General features: G+C 42.8%; 1 protein-coding gene across 1 annotated transcript; it reads left to right on the top strand.

Moving 5' to 3' along the window:
• Window positions 1-53: 53 nt before the first annotated feature.
• LOC102562539 (ATP-dependent RNA helicase DDX19B) lies at window positions 54-19,678 on the top strand. Its single transcript, XM_006275452.4, has 12 exons — window positions 54-171; window positions 2,402-2,450; window positions 3,012-3,065; window positions 3,481-3,616; window positions 10,879-10,971; window positions 11,718-11,820; window positions 12,664-12,778; window positions 13,523-13,700; window positions 14,196-14,433; window positions 15,571-15,733; window positions 16,812-17,003; window positions 17,739-19,678. The coding sequence occupies exons 1-12, from the start codon at window positions 115-117 to the stop codon at window positions 17,798-17,800; spliced, it is 1,440 nt and encodes a 479-aa protein (XP_006275514.1). The 5' UTR covers window positions 54-114; the 3' UTR covers window positions 17,801-19,678.
• The last annotated feature ends 654 nt before the right edge of the window (window positions 19,679-20,332 follow it).

The raw sequence follows: 20,332 nt of genomic DNA, 5'->3' as shown, positions 1-20,332 counted from the left end.
CCGACGGTTCCCGCCCGGACGCGCGGACTCGGAGCGGGCGCGCATGCGCAGTGCCGCCGCCCGGCGCCATTGCGGGAGCGGTGCCGAGCCCGGAGCCAGCCGCCCGCCCGCACCATGGCCACCGACTCGTGGGCCCTGGCGGTGGACGAGCAGGAGGCGGCCGCCGAGTCGGTGAGTCCGGGCCCCGGCTCCTCCCTGCGTCCGCGGGAGGGCGGCAGGGACCTGGGGGTCCCCCGGGCAGGGCCGGGCCGGGCCCAGGCGCCTGCTGCGGTGCTCCGCTCACCCGCCTCGGCAGAGCGCTTCCTCATATCCCACCTCGTGGCTCCTGTGCAGCCGCTTATCCCCTGTCACCCCCAGGCCCTGTTGTGCAGGGTGCTGCTTAGCCGGCCTGCCCCGGGCCGTGGGGCTGTTGCGGTACGGGGAGGGCGGTTGTCCGTGTGCCGGAAGCGGGAGGGTTGCACACATTGCACCCACCTGGGTGCAGAGATGGGCAGGAACATTTCTCAGGACCCAAATCCGACAGGTCCCAAGGGAGCTTCCCCGTCGCCCCGCTCCCGGCTGTTTCATGCCGGGGTAGACGGGCCCGCTCTCCGTTTCTCGGTTCGGCGTTGGAGGGTCCCGGCTTTGTCGTGTGTCGAACCAGAGCAGCACCCCCTCCGGGACGTCTCCCCGCTAAAAGCAACCCCTCCAAGACATCTCCCTGTTAAAAACCCCTCGGGGATTTCGTCTAGCAGAAAGCCCTCCACCTATCTGTCATTAGATCAGTAACGATTCGATGGGTTCGCCACTCGTCCCTTCGTGCGACTGTCTAGGGTTCGTTATTGCCGGTCAAGACTGGCACGTGGGTTATTTTTTTTCCGAGGAGGTTTCCGTGAATGTATCCGAACAACGCAAATAACTTGCCCTGCGTCTACGTACAAAATTCATCTTTTGTGGCTGCTGAAAGAAAGCAAATGAACAACCTAAGGAGAGGTTCATTTTGGGCGAGACCCCCTGATTAAAGAATGAAGGCTGGCTTTTGTGAAGCTGCTGCTCAGGCGGTTACTCTAATTAATGGGAGCAGGTGCTTGTGATATGATACGCCCCCTAATTTACTTCTCTCGACTGGGGGTAAAGTGGAGGTGATGGAGACATCTGGCATTCAAGCTTCGTGAATACTTCCATTTTTTCTGGTATATTAAGGTTCAGAGCATATTACAGTGACTAGCACTGCCGTGTCTCTGTTTGGGGTATGTAGTTCTCGATGTTTGAGGCGGATAGATTGAGTATGTGGCAAAAGCCAGTCTAGGGCACAGATTTCTGACATTCCCAAGGTGAAATAACAAAGCAGCTATTTGCTTTGGTTTTGCTTAGTTGTTAGATTGAAGCATGGATCATTCATGCATCTACTTGCGGACGATCCTTTCATTTTTTTGTTTGTTTACCAGTTATCCACAAAGTTCATTCAATGAATGAATGACTCATCAGAACTGCAGGCTTCCATTCCCTCGTTCCCAAAACGTGTCCCAGTTGCAGGCCTGTTTCATGTACGCAGCTTGCCGGGTGTCCGTTCAGAGTTATTTGCCGTTATTACTCAGAAGCACTTTCAGCCTATAACAGCCCAAAACTGAGCAACACTCGACAACGACTTCCACATGAGTGCCCAATTCTTGCTAAACCACTAGGACTATGGTGCAGGATGGATTGGCACACCTTTGTTGTTCCTGTAACGCAGATTGCTGTCTCTAAGCATATGTTCTGCCTCATGTCCACCAGCTGCATCTGAAAGAAAACTGCTTTAGCTTTGAGGAATGCAAATGATTTTGTGACACAGCATAACATTTTTTGTTGTCATCAGAATCCTGAGCATCATTCCCTGGAAACGCGACTCCTCCAAACCCATGCTAGGAGTATTAAGATCCTCACAGTATCATAGTCAGCAATAAAATAAACATCCCTTTAGCAACAGCGGATGGTGCTTTCCAATGTGCAGCGCTGAGTTCATGGCTCTGCTGCCACTGTAACGTGGTCCCCACATCAGCTTTTTGTCGGCATACTTCCTGGTAGTCTCCAATGCATGATGTGGTAACAGAAAATAGCAGAGTCCTAGAAATGTTTCTTGCAATGTTCTGGAAACTGCCACCTCTGAGACCAGTCTACAATGTGACAGTTTGCATATGCCCTTGAAATGGACTCGCGCTGAGCCACCCCCTTTCACTGTTTCGAGGGTGGATTTTTTCAGTTTCTGTGACATTAGCACTTGGCAACTTTACCAGGGCTCATGTGCTGTTTGTGCAGATTGGAGAACTTGTATCAAAATGGAAATTCGACTGTTTTCTTGGCCACATTAGGATTCCTGAATGTGTCCACAGCAGCTTTTTAAATCCCTTTTCATTATTTAAATCTTTTCCCATGTTTACAGTTGAGCAACCTGCACCTGAAGGAGGAGAAAACCAAACCAGATTCCAATGGTGAGCTGATAGTTCTAAGGGGCAATATTTCTTTGGTGTGTGTTTGGCCTGAAACACTATAGCCTTTGACAGACAGGAAATAGTTTAGCAGCCTTCCAAAAGGTGGAAAGCAGAAAGCTAGAGAACTAAATAGTGGTTTGGGCTAAGTATCTAGTTTGAGTGCCTGCTTTAATGGTTTGTTGTTCAAACAGTATCATTAATTCTCAGTAATGTTTAATCAATATTAAATGTGGTAGGGAGATTGCACTAGTAACTAAAACTGATGGATTCAGGTTGGTGTGAAAGCCAAATGCTGTGGATTGATTGGGTTGGACCAAACTACACAGCCAGATTCTCATGATGGAGAGCCGTGCTTTAATTTATAGAGGCTTAAATCTTGCCTATGAAGCCTGAGCAAAGCTATGTTATAAAAGTGCTACGGAACTGGTTGACAGTCTTGATTTTATTTTTTCATATCGCTGTAAAAATAAATTTGCCTGTGTGTGGATGGGCCTGTGCAATTGAATTTTTGTCTTGGCTTGTTTGAAACTGCCCCAGTAACTGCTGTCTGTCTGAATGTAGGTGCTGTTGTCAAAGCAGATGACAATGCAGAGAAAACAGAGGACGAGGAAAAAGGTAAATGCAAAGGAGAGGCACTGACAAGGGAAACTGGAAAATGATTCATTATGAATGGTTTTAAAGATGCCCTACCTCATCTCGGAGGATGGGTATCTTTGGAATTTGCCCAAAGGAGCCATCTTTCTACTAAAAATTGGGAAAATTATGGTATTCTATATTGATTCTAGAGAGAACAGTCTGGAGTTGGGGGAAAAGAGAAATAAGACAATAGAAATATCTGGAAAGAGGAATAGGATAGAACAGCTGGCTGTTTATACTCTGAGTACTGGGAGTTTATCCTGTTTCTATAATAGCCCTGGGAAAACTTCTCTTTGCAGAAAGGCTGGTTCTGTGAGCTGCTTTGTTTATAGGAGCTTCCCTCTGTAAATTTAAAAAAAAAATAACCCTTGCCTTATACCTCCTTCCCTTGCAGAGGACAGAGCCGCCCAGTCCTTGTTAAACAAGCTTATCCGCAGTAACCTGGTTGACACAACAAACCAAGTGGAGGTACTGCAGAGAGATCCCACGTCACCTCTCTACTCAGTGAAGTCTTTTGAGGAGCTGCGACTGTAAGTGTCTGCTCTCTTGCTGATTGTGGTGCACCTTACAATCCACAGATTTTAGTGCAGTGCCCTACAGTGATTCAGAATTTCTCTCACTGGTGCCAAATATTGTAGGTTAGCAGTGTTATAAAGGATTTCAGTTGTCTACAAACATACTCTGTTATTGCACCAGAAAACTAGACTGAATAGCTACATTTGACCCACATGCATGGCCAACAGACCTGTTGGGAAATGTCAGTACCCCAGTACTGAGCATTATACATTTGCAGTGCACTGCATGATCAGTCTTCTGGTTTCCTAGGCCAAGATCTTCAAAGTATTTAAGCACTTAACTCGCATTGATTTCACTGGAAGTTAGCACCTAAATACCTTTGAATGTCTGAGTCGTCTGTCTCTGCAGTTGCGGAGGGGGCTGCATTTGAGAAATTAATTCAGATAGCTGTATCGGGTTTTTAGCCACCTCAGGCAGCAGAGTGGGATTTATGAGATTGAGAGTGTGTTCTGTATGTGTGTGGCCATGTGCTGGAGACTTAATAGACTGTGGTACTTTTTTTTTAAAGATTTTTTTCTTACCAGGTCCAACCATTGGGGGGGTGGGGAAGATGTGACATGCTGTGCCATTAAAAATAGATTGTTTATGCCGTTTGTACTCTAGTCAAGAGTTAAAAGTACTTGCAGGCTTGTTCTGACCTTCCTAATGTTTAGCAGAGTTGAAATGAGATATTGAAAGGTTATTGTTATCAGGAAGTCTCTAGTGTGAAGTGCAGGCTTTGTGATTTAACAGCACCTCAGCTGCACTCCAACCGGTGCTCTGTTGTCATCCTCTGTCACAGCTGCTTTAGGATGTTCTGGGAAATTAAGGTTGAAGGAGGCAGAGGAAATCTTAAATTCCTTCTGGCTAAAGAAAGCAGCATACTGAGAAACTCTGTGGAGGGTACTTGTACAGAAATCTTACCCTGGGAAGAGACGGGTAGGAAAAAATGTCAAGATAATGTTACCAGTGTTCAGGCTCAGCTTGGGTGGCTACCTTAGAATGCCCATACCAATGGTTCTCAGTCTTCTTAGACCCTGGACACCCCTCCATAAGCTTACCTGCATTTCATGACACTCATTTACAAAACTTATTTCTTTATTTCAGTGTTTACCTCCTCACACAGGGGCCAAATGTTGGGGTGGGGGGGCACCCCAATTGAGAATTACCAGCCTGTACAAAAGGCTTTCAAGCAGATCCTTTCTACTGGGGAGAGAAATACATTCACATCTTTGCTGTTGAAAGGACACTGTCTTTGTGAAGGCAGACTGGTTGCAACAAGACCTCTGTTTACATTGTAAAGATCCTTTGGAGCAGCAGAGACCAAAATTTGAGTTGAGATACTGAAGAAGGATAACAAAAATGTCCAAAGCCCTGACATTCCAAGACTTTTTCCCTGTCTTTTCCTGGAAATCTCTTCTTGAGCGTATTGTCAGGTCTTCCCTCAAGGTAGATTTTATGGAAGCTTTGTTTTTTTCCATATAAAATTGCGCGTTGAAGTAAAATTAGAATTAAATTGAATTCCATTTTGGAAGTAAATGTTCTCCTGTAGTTTTTGCAGATGAAATGGCATTGTGCTTTTCCACTGTAGGCTGAAGATGAATGATGAGAAACAAAAGTGAAACTTAGTAGTCAGTGTTTCATGAACTGAGATGCAATAGGGGATCAGCATAACTAATAATATTGGACATGCTAAAATGTATTTCAGCAAGTGGAAGGGGTTTAAAAATTGTTCTGTCTGTTACTACCTAATTTTTTTTTATAAACTATCAAAGGAGAAATGTCCCCCCTATGAAAGCTTATTTAACTTGTATAGATTAGAAAAATGTTCCATTTGTTGCCAAATAAGGTAGCAGAATTTTTCAGCTCTGGAATAAAAGGGGACATTTATCATCAAGTATATAGAGCTTCAGGGGTGGGCAAAATACGGCCCGTGGGCCAGATGGAGCCCACCAGGCCATTTTATCCAGCCCACAGGGCCCCTAAATATTAATTTTCTAAATTTTTTTATCTGCCCCGGGCTGCCTGTCATGCAGCCCTCAATGGCTTGCCAAAACTCAGTAAGCGGCCCTCCACCCAAAATAATTGCCCACCCCTGAGCTAGAGGCTCCTCTGTTAGATTCCACAACTGGAAACTTGGATACTTGGGGCCATACACCTGAAATAAAATGGTGCCAGCTATCACTGAGGGAGAACTGCATTGCCAAGGATCTGGAAAAAGCAGTTAAACCTCCAATGGCTGCTCCTCTATTCACTATCCTAACTAGCATTCCTCTCTCAGTAGCCTGCTTTCCAGCACTTGATGTGGTTGTTAATTAGAATCTAATCAGGTTCCTAATTAAGTGCTTAGTTTAGAGATCAATGGGAAAAGAGTGTCTTTTTCTCTTTCAGCCTTCAGAAGAGAAACAAAAGTAGACTTCCCTCTTTGTTTCTGTTTTGCAATTTACTATCTGGCCAACATCCCATTGTTGTAGGTAGTACAGTACAGAACCTGTTATGAACAGCCTGACTTACTCATTGCTTTAGCAGTCCTTGCATTGCCCAACAATAGGTATTGCATTAACAGACTTTACACTCCAGCTGATGAGGCAGTAGCTGCTTCCTCTGGGCAGTTAGAGGTTTTATGCACCTTCTCAGGCAGTACCTGTAGTTGAATCTGAAAAGCACATTTACTGCTATTTCAGAAAACTGCAAATTAGTGATTAGCTAATTTGTAAACTAGCATATTATGCATTTTGCATAATTTAAAGACAAGCACTAGAAAGTAGTGCAGAACCTGCTTGTCTTGCAGACCTTTGATCTTTTGTGCGTGAAATGGGCTTGCTTCAGGCAGCTTCTTTAGATTCTTTAACCTTCTTGCAGACTTTACAAGTCTTGGTCTCTGTGCCAGTGGTTTTGAAGACATCTTCCCAGGTTCACCCATATCCCAGTTTGTCTGAATTGTGAGGCTTCTTATCTCTCAGATTGGATTCACCAACAAAGAGTAAACTGGACTTGTGGTAGAAGAGAGAGATCTAGATCATAGTTTCTCAACCTGCGGTATGCGTACTCCTGGGGGTACGCAAGACACAGGCATGGGGTACAACGGGTACCCCAACACTCTCTCTCTCTTGCCTTCTTTTCCTCTCTCTCTTGCCCCTTCCTCCTCTCAAAACTATGGCAAAAAATTCAAATTCCCTAGTAATAATTTGGTGTGCCACATTTTTCATGGCACTGGGTTCAGCCCTCCTAGCTTTGGCCAACATCACTTCTAGCTCAGGTACATACTTGAGTTGTGCATCCCTGGTGTAAAAGGTGGCAACCCTACCCACACCAGATTAGACATCTGTCACATCATGGCCTTATATACACAGACCTTCTTCCAACATATGGCACACATTAGTCTGTAAATATAAGATCCCCTGGAAAATTGAGTGTTGGAGTACTTATTAAAATTTTCAGAAGTTAGGGGGTACTTTCTACTTAAAAGGTTGAAAAACACTGCTCTAGATGATTTCCATGATCAAGCTAGTCACTTAAATTGAATTGCAAAGCAAAACCATTTTGTATAAAAGCTTCAGAAGTTTTTTTCTTCCTGACCTCACCAGGACTCTTCAGCAAATCGAGGGAAGATCAGGGTAGCTGTCCCTTGAAAAGCTTGTCCAGTAGACTCTGGCCAAGAGAACATCCCTTGGGTAGCAAGTGTAGCCAAGATGCTATCAGCGATGGAGGTGACCACTGGATGCAATATTCAAGGCCACTGAATCGATATATAAAATCTTATGCCATGACATACATGCATGAACAGATGAAAAGCACAGACTAAGTAAGCAAAAGGCAAGTAAATGTTAAACTGTAAGAAGCTGACAGACTAAATTAACACAGCAGCCCTATGACAGTACTATAAAAATGCAGCTGCAGCTCTAACAGTAATTAAGAATACAAGAGCACTAGTCAAGGTGTGCATGAATTGTAATACAACGGTGGTTATCATGGCACCCCTACACACACGCACAAGTATCCAGCTGTGAGTCTAGATTCCTCCCATGTTTGTGATTAGTAGTCAAGCACCTGTCAGAAAGCACTCTTTTAACTGAGGTTCCCATTCTTCTACTGTATAGGCAGAGCTCACAATAGAGGAATCTCGTTCTGCTCTCAGATTGTCCTCTTAGCAGAAGTGTTCTCAAAGGAGATTCTTAAAGCTTTATTTAAAACCAGCAAAAACACTTTCAGAAAAGAGAGACAGGCTTTTTATATTTCAAATGAGAAGTGAAGAACACATCCTTCAAGATCCCTTGTGAAAATGCAAGTACCCACACCAATGACTTTTGGAGCTCTTTGTGCTTCTACAGAAGATAGTTATGCTCTTTTCTTAAAATATGTCAGGTGGTTCTTCTCCAGAGATTCAGCTCTCTCAACAACCTCAATGTTCTTGGTTTTGTTACTCTTGGGCTCTGAAAGAACATCAGACTGACCTGCTTTTCACCTGGAAATATCACATTTTCATTTTTCTTAGTTACTACTTTGTAAGTAAGTGACTACAAAAAGGCTCCTGAGATGATTTTTGTCTGTTTAGCCTTTGAAAGATGAGAATTAGTCTAACAGTGAAAGGAAGTTAATGGTGGGGGCACTTGGACTAATTGAGTCTTCAATTCTGTAACAACTTGGTGTCTCCTTGGCAACTGTTTCTGAGAACTGGGCTTTGTAGATCTTTGCTTTTGAGCTGACGCAAGGTTACATTTTCAAAGAGCCTTTGAGCCACGGCCTGCAAGTAATATATGCTTTTTTAAAAGCATGCTGAGTTGAGTAGAAAGGTTTAACAAGGAGGAGGTTGTGAGTGGAAAAGCTTTTTGAATCATAACTGCTTCGATCTGAACAACGCAAACAGAACTCCAACGAGCAGTTAAACATAATCAGTTGAGAGGTACCTTAACCCGAATTTTGGGTTGCTTTTGAGTTTCCTTAGATGTACAAGAACCTGCTGAGACTAAGAGCTTACTGTGATGCACATACTTCAGTTTGAGTTCCACCTTCTAGCTGTGTACCAATTAATAGCCTGGGCCATGCTGACCTTGCCTTTCTTTTGCAAACCCAGTACTTAATGTGACGCATAGGGGCCAAACATCTAGGTAGGGAGTGACTAATATTAAAATGCTGTTGGGTGACTTCTGGCTCCTCTAGTGTGCTTACCTCATTTTGGGCCATTGCATCCCGTACATGACTCTTGATTGCCTTTGTGGGCCATCCAGTCTAGCATCCTGTACAAGTATCCGCACAGCTGATTTATCGGAGGGTGCAAGCAACCTGGGAGCAGACGTCTGCATGTGACAGAAATGGAGTTGGTTGATAATGTGCAACTGCTGTTTAGTGTGTTGAATGCTGTAGGAGTGCTTATGTAGTAGTCTAAGAATACCAAGGTGACGAACTTTATATATGCTGCATGTGAACAGGTCATTGAGATGAAGTTTCTTTGTATTGGATTGCAGACATTTCCTACATGAGGTCATTAGCTCTAGCTTAATAAGAGACTGGAAAGAATAGGCAGAGGCAAACTAACGGCTTCCCCAGTAAGCAAGCTCTGACCGAATACTCGAGAGAAACCACTACCAGCCAGTGGTCTGCTTCATCCCTCTAGTCCAGCCTGACTGAGCTGTTTTTCCAGACTGGGAAGTAGACATCCAAAGAATAGGAAATGGATAAAAATGCTTCATGGGTGGGAGAAAGGCAGTTGCTGAGTGCTGTTCCTAGTACATACAAATTAAGGTGGAGCAGACAGTGCTGCAAGAGTATAAAGGAGTAGTGGGTTTTTCCAGCTCCAGGGAATGGAGAGAATGGCACATATATAGGCTGATTTATCAAGAAATCAGATTAAAAAAATAAATGCATTCTAAACAGATGATATTTTGCTGTTGTAAAAACAAAAAAGGATATTTGGTCACAAGTTCCCCCTGTCTCTGCTACCAGAAATAACAGAAAACTGCAGGTACTGAATGATCTGTAATGTAATTGCAGTTGATACAAAGAGAATATTAGATGATGCAAAGATGAATATTAGATGGGGTATTAGATATTAGAATCATACAGACATTTACTCTATTTTGTAATCTTGCTAAAGTCTTTGGTACAAGGTATCATTTGAGATCAAGTTCCACATGTGATTTTAAAAAAAAAGGATCACCTTTTTCTCAAGGCTTTACATTTCTTATGGAATTTTTCCTTGGTCTTGGATCATGGAGCAGTAAATAGAAGGTAAATAGGATGCTTTTATCTGCAATTCACCTTTTTTAATATATATATTCTTCATGTCTTCTCTAACCTCAATCTCCCATTTCTTTTCATAAAGAAATTTCTCCAAAGCTGATCTCTGCCAGGCTTTGAACTCTGTATATTTCTGCTGTCTACTTTTTGAGGTTGGATGACCAGAATAAATTACACTAGCCCAGCTAAAGATGAACCATTGTTTTATAAGGCACCACTATAGGTGCCTTCTGCCTAATGTCAGACTAACACAGCTAACTGCCTCTCTCTCTATTCATTGTTTTACAGAGAGACAGTTTTAGTATCTATTCTATTTTTAATAGATCCTGACACACTGCTTGCTTCCTTTGATCATAGCTACACGTTGAACAGAGTGAATTGAACGAAATATTGAACAGAGAATTGCAGGCTCAGCTGTCTGCATTGATGCTCGGGCATGTTTAGTTAATTTAGAACTGAGCAGTGGGTGTGAGATGCTCCAAGTGATTCCCTCCAGGATTCAGGCTTTGGGATAAAATGGGGTTCTCAGTATGTTTTATGGGTTCAACTAAAATCTTTGTTCTCATGTTAATTTTTGGTGAATATTTTAAACTGTTATGATGGGCCACTAAGTACTTTGCCACCAATGTAATTGTGTTTTATTCCTTGACCTAATAAAGGACAGGAAGTTCATAGTCTTGAATTAGTATCTCTACTCTTTGATTTGTGCTTCTGTTAGAAGAAGAAAACTGTTGTCCAGAATTTCTAGGGTATGTGCAAGCCCATAGTGACTGAGCCACACAGGGGCCACTTCCTCTCCATTAACAGTATGGACAAAAAAAGCTGGCCCAGTAGTTTACCTCTTGGTTCATGTGATAACAGTGAGCATTGTGGCAGGCTGGCTAGTTATTAGGTTTGGCTTTATAGGGACCTGCACTATGATCTCCCTGTTGACTTTTGATACCTGTTTCTAGTGCTGTGCTCTTCAAAACCCTCCTATTTCTTCCTCTCCTGTTTCCAGGAAACCCCAACTCCTGCAAGGAGTTTATGCCATGGGCTTCAACCGACCATCTAAAATACAGGAGAATGCTTTGCCCATGATGCTTGCTGAACCGTATGTATACATCCTTTCTGCGCTTGGTAAATAGAGGGGGTGGGCATGAAATCGTTGTTAACCATTAAACCACATATTTTAGGTGAGGAAAAGCGTGCTTGAAGTGTTGCTACATGCAGAGCTGTTGATGCATTCAGCTGTCCATGTTGTGCTGATGGGCTATACAACAGATGCACATAGGTCTCTGTAAAGCACCCTTCCTTTCATTGCCAGCTCTACAGCAGTACTTCTCTCTCTCTGGCAGCAGTAAATCTGATGATCTTTATAATATAAGGGAGACTTTATAAAGCTGTTTAACCATGGTACTTCATGAATCCTGGCCAAGGCACTGCAGTTGATGAAATGCTACAGTTCACGGCTGCCTTGGTTTCTCCGGTTACTTCATCCATACCCTTGGGGTGAAGGGCATGAAGCAGTGATGCCAATGCAAGGGGGAGATGAGAAATATGGAAAAGTACTGCCACATTGCAGCAGCCTCCTTAACAAAGCTCCACAGTCCTTTGAAGCTGCTTGTGCTCAGATGGATGCAATTTGTAGAGTGCTCACTTGCACCCTCCATCTTGTGAAATCCTGCTTTTATGAGACTGGATGTGGCTTTAGTTTGGATACAGCTAAGATGCAGGGCCAGTGTATTAGAATCCCTTATCTGTGGCTGTCATTCACCCTGTTGCCGTGTAGCCCATGTTAGTCGTGCTATGTCAAGCTCATCCCAGCGTGTTTAAAATGACTGTTGTGTGTTGATCCAGCCCACAGAACCTGATTGCCCAGTCTCAGTCTGGTACTGGTAAGACAGCTGCCTTTGTCTTGGCCATGCTCAGCAGAGTTGAACCTGGGAACAAGTACCCACAGGTAAAGGCTTCTGGAATCTGCTGGTTGTGTTGGTATCTAGTGGCAATGCAGTGCCATCTAGCGGAGAGGCTGCAGTTTCTTTTTGGTTGGGCCCTTGGTAGCACTTCCATAGCAGGAGGCACTTCCCAGTGTGCTGCTGTTTCAGTGCAAAGTAGGGAAAGCCCTTGACATGTGGGTGCCTGTTGTGTATAGCTACTGGACTCCCTGCACCACGTGTGCAGCTTTGGCTCCCTCATCCCTCTCCTTCTCACACCTTCCAGTAGTCTTTTGAGGAGCCAGAAGAGGGAGTATTGAGCGGCTGAGTAAGGGGATATTGCAGAGCAAGCATGGGAAAATATGAGTGGACAGAGGTCTTAAATTACCTAGGAAGTTGACTAACACTTCTCACCTTCACTCAGAAATTGCTTTAAATAGACCTTCCCCCCCACAGTGGGTAGCCAGCAGGAGAGGACCTGGTTAACTGGGCAGTTTCACCAGTGTAAGAAATTCCTTGCTAAGGATGCTGCATTCTCTTTAATTACGGCTGTATCCATTGGAAACACCTTTTAATGTTTTCTTACTAAGGTGTTTGTGTGACTCTTCCTAGCAGAATATCTTAGCACTTGCCCTTATCAAGATGTTTTGCACACTTGCTTGTGTGGGCAAAAGGAATACAAAACCGAAAGGAATTTGATTCTACTCATCTAAAAGGGAGAGTTTCCAAAAGCACAATTCAGCCAATGAGTATAAATCTAAATGTTCTGCTCTTAAACATTGGTTCTCTGCTCTGTATAGAAGTGAAGGGTTACAACAAAACGTGTTTCACAGGAGATCTAATGTGCTCTTATTCCCCTTTCCCTCCAGTGTTTGTGCCTTTCCCCAACATACGAGCTGGCACTTCAAACAGGAAAAGTGATTGAACAGATGGGAAAGTTTTATCCAGAGCTGAAACTTGCATATGCTGTCCGAGGCAATAAATGTGAGTGTGGGGGAAAATGCCTCCAGCAGATTTCTCTTGTACTGTATAGTTATTGGACTCAATGTATTAATTTAGCTTAAAACTTGCAAACAATGACACTGTCAGATGCTGTAGCCCAAATCAGCTGTAGAATCAAATTCTTAAACATCTAAGTGCTACAGAGAACACTAGTTGGTGTTACAGGAGTTAATTCTCAAAAGCACTCAGTGGGGGGATGGAGTAGGGCAGACGTACAACTTGTATATTAAGGATTTTCTTGAATTTCTTCTTCCAGTGCTTTAATTACAGTTAGCTAAATACCAGTAGCTGCTGAGAAGTATTCTTGGTGACCTTTTGTCCAAGAGCATCTTTTATATTGTAGGTTGCCTATGCAGTCTGCATATTTACAGATAGTTGTATTTGAGGTTACAGAGACTGTATAAATTGTCACATTTAAGCCAGGCAGAAATGGCATATCTTGTGTGCTGCAAAAAAAGCTATGGATTCTAGAGAAATTACCTCCTCTACAAGGGAGAAATAACATTGGGCTCTGCAGACCTGACCTAAAAAGGATATAATGATACCTGCTGTTCTGTCCATACTGACTCTGTTTGAAAAAGTCAGTCCCAGAGTAGAGAAGGAACCTGAAGCAAGAGGATGTATAGATTTTATCTTCTTATGGGAAAGTAAAAAAGAGAGGTTGGGCTGCTGGGGTATTTGTTTTTTCCCCAGTGATGTCAGTAAAACCTTTCTGTCTCTTAACAGTGGAGAGAGGTCAGAAGATCTCTGAGCAGATTGTAATTGGCACTCCTGGCACTGTCCTGGACTGGTGCTCCAAGCTGAAATTCATAGACCCCAAGAAGATCAAAGTGTTTGTTTTAGATGAAGCAGATGTGATGATAGCAACCCAGGGTCATCAAGACCAGAGCATTCGCATTCAGAGGTAAGGACCATCTGGTCTATCCGTTGAAGTGGGTGTGTGGAATTGTAGCTTTCCTCCATCAAAGCCAGTTAGATTTCTGAGTGGTCTCTTTAATGTCCCACTTCCTCTCATTGGAAGAAGGGCTCTCCCCCAAATAGAAGAAGATTCTCTGTTGGCACCTCAACCAATAAGGTCAACAGCTTCCAAAGAAATACACTTTAGGCAGTTAATAGAGCCAGAATTTCAGTGGGAGACAGGCTTTTAATGTTCTCAAGGAACAAGGGCCGTCTTCATTGAGTAGGCCTCCCTGATTTTAAATACCCAATCCGTCCAGACACCACCAGTCAGTAGAACCAGGAAGATAAAATATTCCGAACTTAACATTAGACAAAGTAATGCATTTAAGTCGATTCCAAAATATTTGTGGGTGACTGAGATTTGCTTTGCTCTTAGCAGAAGTTCTCATAGAGCGATGAGGGCTAACGTCACTTACTTGGCTTGTGCTTTCTTGTGCAGAATGCTCCCCAGAGATTGTCAGATGCTTCTATTTTCTGCCACTTTTGAGGATTCGGTGTGGAAATTTGCTCAGAAAGTTGTTCCTGACCCAAACATCATCAAACTGAAGCGAGAGGAGGAGACGCTGGACACCATTAAGCAATACTACGTTATGTGTAACAACCGAGATGAGAAGTTCCAGGCTCTCTGTAATATCTATGGAGCCATCACCATCGCGCAGGCCATGATTTTCTGTCATGTGAGTTACCCTCGGAAATGGAGCCACCGTGGGTGTGCCCTAAATGGAAGCTCTAGTCAGAACAGGCCAACTCCAAAGTGGTGTCTACAAATGCTAAGAACCTTAGCCACAATAGTATATGTTCCTTGCAACGTGATTGAGGGCATGGTCTTTCTTTGTAAGGAACCAGAATGGGAAACAAGCAGTCCCTGTCCCTGCCTTGAAAATGAAAAGTACAGAGGATTCTTGGAAGTGTCTGACACATTTGCCTTACCCTAATACTGACTTGCTGGTCCAATCTGTGCTGAGGCTAGAAGCCTGCTGGCAACTGCTGTTTGAAAATAGTTCTTCCTGCTGCAGTTTCTCTGCTGCCTGTGGACAGGCACTTTATTACAATTGCAAGAGCTGGATTGTCTCTCAGCACAGTTTCCAAGACTAGACACATACTAACACCAGCTGGTCGTGAACGTGCCTGTGTTGCATGGTGTCAGCTATATGGTAGATACCGATTTATTATTTTTAAAGTTCTTCCCCAAGCAAAGCTCTGAATAGGAAAGGACCTATTTTAAAAACAAAAGTATGTATCAACATGAGGAAAATCAGAGTCAAATGGGGTTGTGAAGTCATAAATAATGGGAAAAGTCTTGCGAGTAAAAGTTTTGGGTTTTGCTCGGGGTTATGTCGCTGACTCATGACCCTTCTGGGCCACAGTTTCCCTCTGTATGCCGAAGAGAATACATAAGAGACACTACTTTGGCCTCTCTTCTTCTGGACAATCATTGTGATCTGAGAATGCTTCCTAAATTTAATTTTTTTAAATTTCTATGGCTTGCTGGTAAGTGAAAGAGCCGCATAAAGAAAGGGACTGACTTTACAGAGAAAATGATGAAAAAGGCTGCACACACAGTCTTCCTGTTCTATCAGATTACAAAGGAAGTAGAAAAATGTTTCTAAGCTTAATCATAATGTTTGGCTTTCAAAACAAGGTAGGGATTTTTGATCGACTCTCCCCCTTTTAAATTACGATTCTAGAACCTTGGGACGAGCGGAATTAAGCAGGGTTGAAAAATCCTTCCTGTAAAGAGGCCTTTTTCCATTTCATGTTCTAAAGCTGCCTTCGCTCTAGAAGACCTGAATTGCTCTTGCTTTGCATTTCAGACTCGTAAAACAGCTGCCTGGCTGGCAGCAGAGCTGTCAAAAGAAGGTCACCAGGTGGCATTGCTAAGCGGCGAGATGATGGTGGAACAAAGAGCCGCAGTTATAGAACGTTTCCGAGAGGGCAAAGAGAAAGTGCTGGTGACAACAAACGTCTGTGCCAGAGGTAAGATGCAGTGACGCTGCGTTGGAGGCAGGCAGCTTACGCTGGAGGTGGAACGGTGCTCTTCTCTGTAGAGGAGGATTTGTAAGAGGCTTTGTGTTACACTGCACAGATTAGGGTCCTTAACCTTGTTCCAGGAAAGACATTCTCTTTCACTGCTTCTGGACTTTTGCTTCCACTTCCAGCTATTACATTTCTCAAGAAGAATATTTAGCAGCTATTGGCAAAGGTGCCCTGCAGTCGGGCACAGATTGCAAGTCTTGCCCTCCTCCACCTCTCACATCTTTCTAACCTTTTGGCATGGAGAAATGCTAGAAAATTAGGGTTAAAAGGGACCCGAGGAGGTTATCTAGTCCAACCCTCTACTCAAAGCAGGACCACCCCCAACTAGATCATACCAGCCAAGGCTTTGTCTAGTCGGGTCTTAAAAATCTCCAAGGACAGAGATTCCACCACCTCTCTGGGTAACCTGTTCCAGTGTTTTACTGCCTTCCTTGTGAGAGAGCTTTTCCTAATATTTAACCTCAACTTCCCTTGCTCTCCTATGACTGCATCCTGTCTCATACGTTGCCAAATGAATGTGTCCTGGATTCTCATAATAAAAGAGTCATTGTCTGCAAAAGTAACTCCCTGGTAATAGTCTGTACTGTGAAGAAGACATTGATACATGAGAAGTTTCATGGTCTTTGAAGTCTTTTAGAGAAGTGGGAGGGACAGTTCAGTTCATTTGCTAGTTACTGGAATTTAGTAGTCTTTCCTGTCACCAGGGCTACATACTGCTTTTTCAAGAGTGTGTTAAAGGATTGGGTAATTGGTTGGTTCTTTTCATCAATTGAAATCTAAATTCAAAATGTGGTATAGAAAGCATGTGTTTCCAGTTACCCTTACAAATTCTCCTGAACCATCTTGCTTCAACTTGTGGCATGTCTGCAGACTTCTTGACCCAAGGGGTTGTTAACTTTTCATGGTACTGCTCTATGAAAACTGCTAAAACCAAAACCACTGTGGATTCTGCAATTCATACAATACCACGCCAAGGCTGTTCCTAGATTAACTGTGGACTTGTGCTTTCCTCCGTCAGGGATTGATGTGGAACAAGTGTCTGTTGTTATCAACTTTGATCTTCCTGTGGATAAAGATGGAAATCCAGATAATGAGACATATCTGCATCGGATTGGTCGTACAGGTCGTTTTGGCAAACGAGGACTCGCTATTAACATGGTAGACAGCAAGCACAGCATGAATATCCTCAACAGGATCCAAGAACATTTCAGTATGTCCCTTCAAGCTTCCTTTTCTCCTGTAGAGTTAGAGAAGCAGATCATTGATTCTATAGAATTTTGACCAGTTGTGCATCAAGCAGCTCTGATTTTCATACAGGTTTTTTAGGCCCTTTGGGACCTGATTTAATTTAAACAGTCTTATTTTACTTCAGTCAGTCTATCAATAATACAGCTGCTCTTTGTATTACAGTCTTCCAAAGGTACGGTTATCTGTTCTGCCGTTCTTCACCCAGTCATTTATACCCATTCAGATGAGCAGTAAGCTCTTACTTCAAAGTCAATTGCACAAAGCAGTGGAATATTGTTTAATGAGCAGAAGTTGTAGCCCATTTTGATAGATCTGAATGTCTGTTCTGAAAGAGTGAATTTGTAATGCGTGCTTAGAAATGCCTGGGAACTCTTCTTTCCATGGCCTGGCACATCAGTCCAACTCTCATTCACTAGCTGGCATCATTAAAGATGATATTCCACAAATGATAATGTTTGAATGCCACACAGCTTGAGAGACTTACTTTTTCCCCCCAGAGATTGCTTCAGTTTTATTTATGATACTTGAATGACTCGTTGATTGATTTTTATCTTTAAGCCTTGATTCAAAACCCAGTTTCTCAGGAACAATAAATGGGACCTATTTTCCAGTTTCAGGAAAGACACCTTCTTATCTTTATTCTTTCATTGTGTTAAGGCTGCATACAGTCTGATTACCTTCCAATCTTCTTTTGCAGACAAAAAGATAGAAAAATTGGATACCGACGACTTGGATGAAATAGAGAAAATAGCCAACTGAAACGCAGCTGCTGGAACTGGTATACACCCTGCTGTGGTAGCTCTCCCACTAAAATTGGATCAGCGTTCGGATTGGCACACCTTTCGGCCAGTCACGAAAAGGACTCTTAAGATATGAATACACAGAAATTACCTCATTTTAACAATTGCAGTTGAACTTAAAATTGTGCAACTATGGGAAGGAAGAGGAAATGTTTACAGAAGCTTTTAACATTTCTTAGTTTAGCCTTAAAATGGGAAGATGTTTTAAATTCTATGAAGTACGCTTGCCAAAAAGTGACCAATAAGTAAATATCTAGAAAGAATAAAATAAAAATAAACTCTATCAATGTTAATTGGGATATAACTTTATAACATGACTAAAAATGATCTATTAAAACTCAACAGCCAAATATATGTGGACATAGACTAAAAAAAGGCAGCTGTTTGTTTTTTTTTTTTGGTCTCAAAATGAAACTTGTATGAGACAAGATTTCTTTTTTTCTTTTCTTGGCACTTGTGATTTTTATCTGGCTTCCAGATGGAGTTGCCTGCTTTTCCTTATGTAGATTGTCCAAAGGATATCTTCAGTAGTTCATACTCTGAAACACTGGTGCCGTGTTGCTTTTGCTGGGCAGTATTTTGTTTTACTTTGTTTTAGAATGGCCACAATTCATAAAGCAGTGCAGTGAAGAAAGTGCTAATTAACGATTCTAGAAGTTCAAACGATGCTTTTAACCTTGCCAAACCTAATTTGGGTTCAGGTGGGGGTCAGTGGGGAGGGAGGGATCAGCAGTGTAAAGGAACCTGTACAAATGAATTTCCCAAATAAATTCACCCCTACAATTGTCAGTGTCTTTTGATAGGGGAATGGGGGTTACAGTTACCATGAGTTAGGTGGTGCCAGTTTTAAAATGCTGCTGTTGTCCAGACAGGTCCCTGTGAGGTCACATGGAGCTGTTGGACTTTACCAATCAATAATGCAAACAGGAATATTTATCTGGTGAAAAATCATGACAGCTTGTATTGACCAAAAATACCCTTATATAGAACACCAAATTTGCCTGTTAATAGTATGTTTCAGTATCACAGTCTTGAGTTAAACCGCTCAGCCAAAATACTCATGGGAAGCGCTCCACTTTCATTGTGCTTTGTATTTAATAAAAAAAAAAAAGAAAGAAAGAAAGAAAGAAAGAAAGACAGGTCATCAGTCCCTACAAACCTTGCCCCTGAGGTGATCCTTACCAGAGATGGTTTTGAGAACTGCTATATTTGGGCTTTCAGTTGTGTTGGGACCACTTACTGTGCACAAATGAAAATGTGTGAGTTTTTGTTTCCCCCCCAAGTTTCCCAGAGAAATAGGCTCCCAAGCGTTAACCATGTGGTGCACAGTTCTTTTGGGAAAAATGGGACATGCACAAGCAGCCATCGTACTGCTACTCAGTACAGGAATCGCTTAAAAAATAAATGTATAAATTGTAAATTTAGCTCTGAATTTTCATTGCAATTTTGGCCATCATATTCTGTTCAAAGACAGGAACATGGATCCTTTTACCAAGTAAAAAAAGGCTCATTTAAAATGTACCTAAAATTTTAGGAAATTGTGCACCCTTTTATCAATTTGTATAAAGGCTTTAGTGAAAAAAAAAAAAATGTTAAAATCTAAACTTTTTGTATTCTGGGGTGTATCTATTTTTATTCTGTTGGAAACCTATTTAAAGTGGCAGGTGAGTGAGTGCTTGCGTGTTGAGTGGAAGACTTGTTCGATCACCTACTTTAATAATACAGCTGAATGACCTTTTGACAGCAGTGCATTGGGTTGAACTGTCATGAACGCTGCTGCTGGTCCTGTGTGCTGTTTCTAATGTACTTTTAATTGGAATAAAGAGCACATACAGAACTTTGCCTCAGCTACTCTTTTCCTCTGCTCTCCATGTGTTGTTAAATGTCTTGTGTAAGGGGCCTGAGGCAGAAGTTTAGACAGGTTTTCTTCTGAAATGCATGCCCATTCAGGACCCAAGACTGCAATGTAACAATTGTTGCTGCATTTCTTACACATGGACATCTCCCTGTACTGAATGCATCCTGCTAGTCATTTACTATGAAACTAGGTTGGATGACAAACAAAATCAGCTTGATTTTATTCCTCGCTAATGTCTACTGACACCAAAACTCTTCCTGCCTCAAAGTCTTAGCAATAACTGCACATCAAGAACTCAACACTCCACCCCATTGCTGGGCTAACATAGTTACAATATACCATTTTCTATATCATATGGCAGAGGGGAATTATATGGTTAGCATCAGGTCTGGCCATCTTTTGACTCCTCAACCTGAGCCCCTTGCTCTTAAGCTGGCTGGCTCCTGGGAGGTTTGAGCCCCCTCCATTTCCAATCCAGCTGCTCATCAGCCAACTCTGGACACTGCACCAGGCCTGGCTCAAGCCTGAACATGGTCCCAGAGGCAGCCAACAGTCTGCTAATTGTCTAGCAACCAGCAAACAACTTCCTGGGGTGGGGAATCATGACCCCAGGCTCCCCCTGCGCTGGCAAGT

Source organism: Alligator mississippiensis, chromosome 13, assembly GCF_030867095.1.
Source record: "Alligator mississippiensis isolate rAllMis1 chromosome 13, rAllMis1, whole genome shotgun sequence".
NCBI classification, from domain to species: Eukaryota; Metazoa; Chordata; order Crocodylia; family Alligatoridae; genus Alligator; species Alligator mississippiensis.
This window is presented reverse-complemented; position numbering and strand designations above follow the sequence as displayed.

Bases quoted from the DNA above. Each gene is read 5' to 3' on its own strand.
- LOC102562539 (XM_006275452.4), top strand. From the start codon at position 115: ATGGCCACCGACTCGTGGGCCCTGGCGGTGGACGAGCAGGAGGCGGCC. The intron at 2,451-3,011 runs GTGAGCTGATAG...GTCTGAATGTAG, and splicing joins AACCAAACCAGATTCCAATG to GTGCTGTTGTCAAAGCAGAT. The intron at 15,734-16,811 runs GTAAGATGCAGT...TTCCTCCGTCAG, and splicing joins AACAAACGTCTGTGCCAGAG to GGATTGATGTGGAACAAGTG.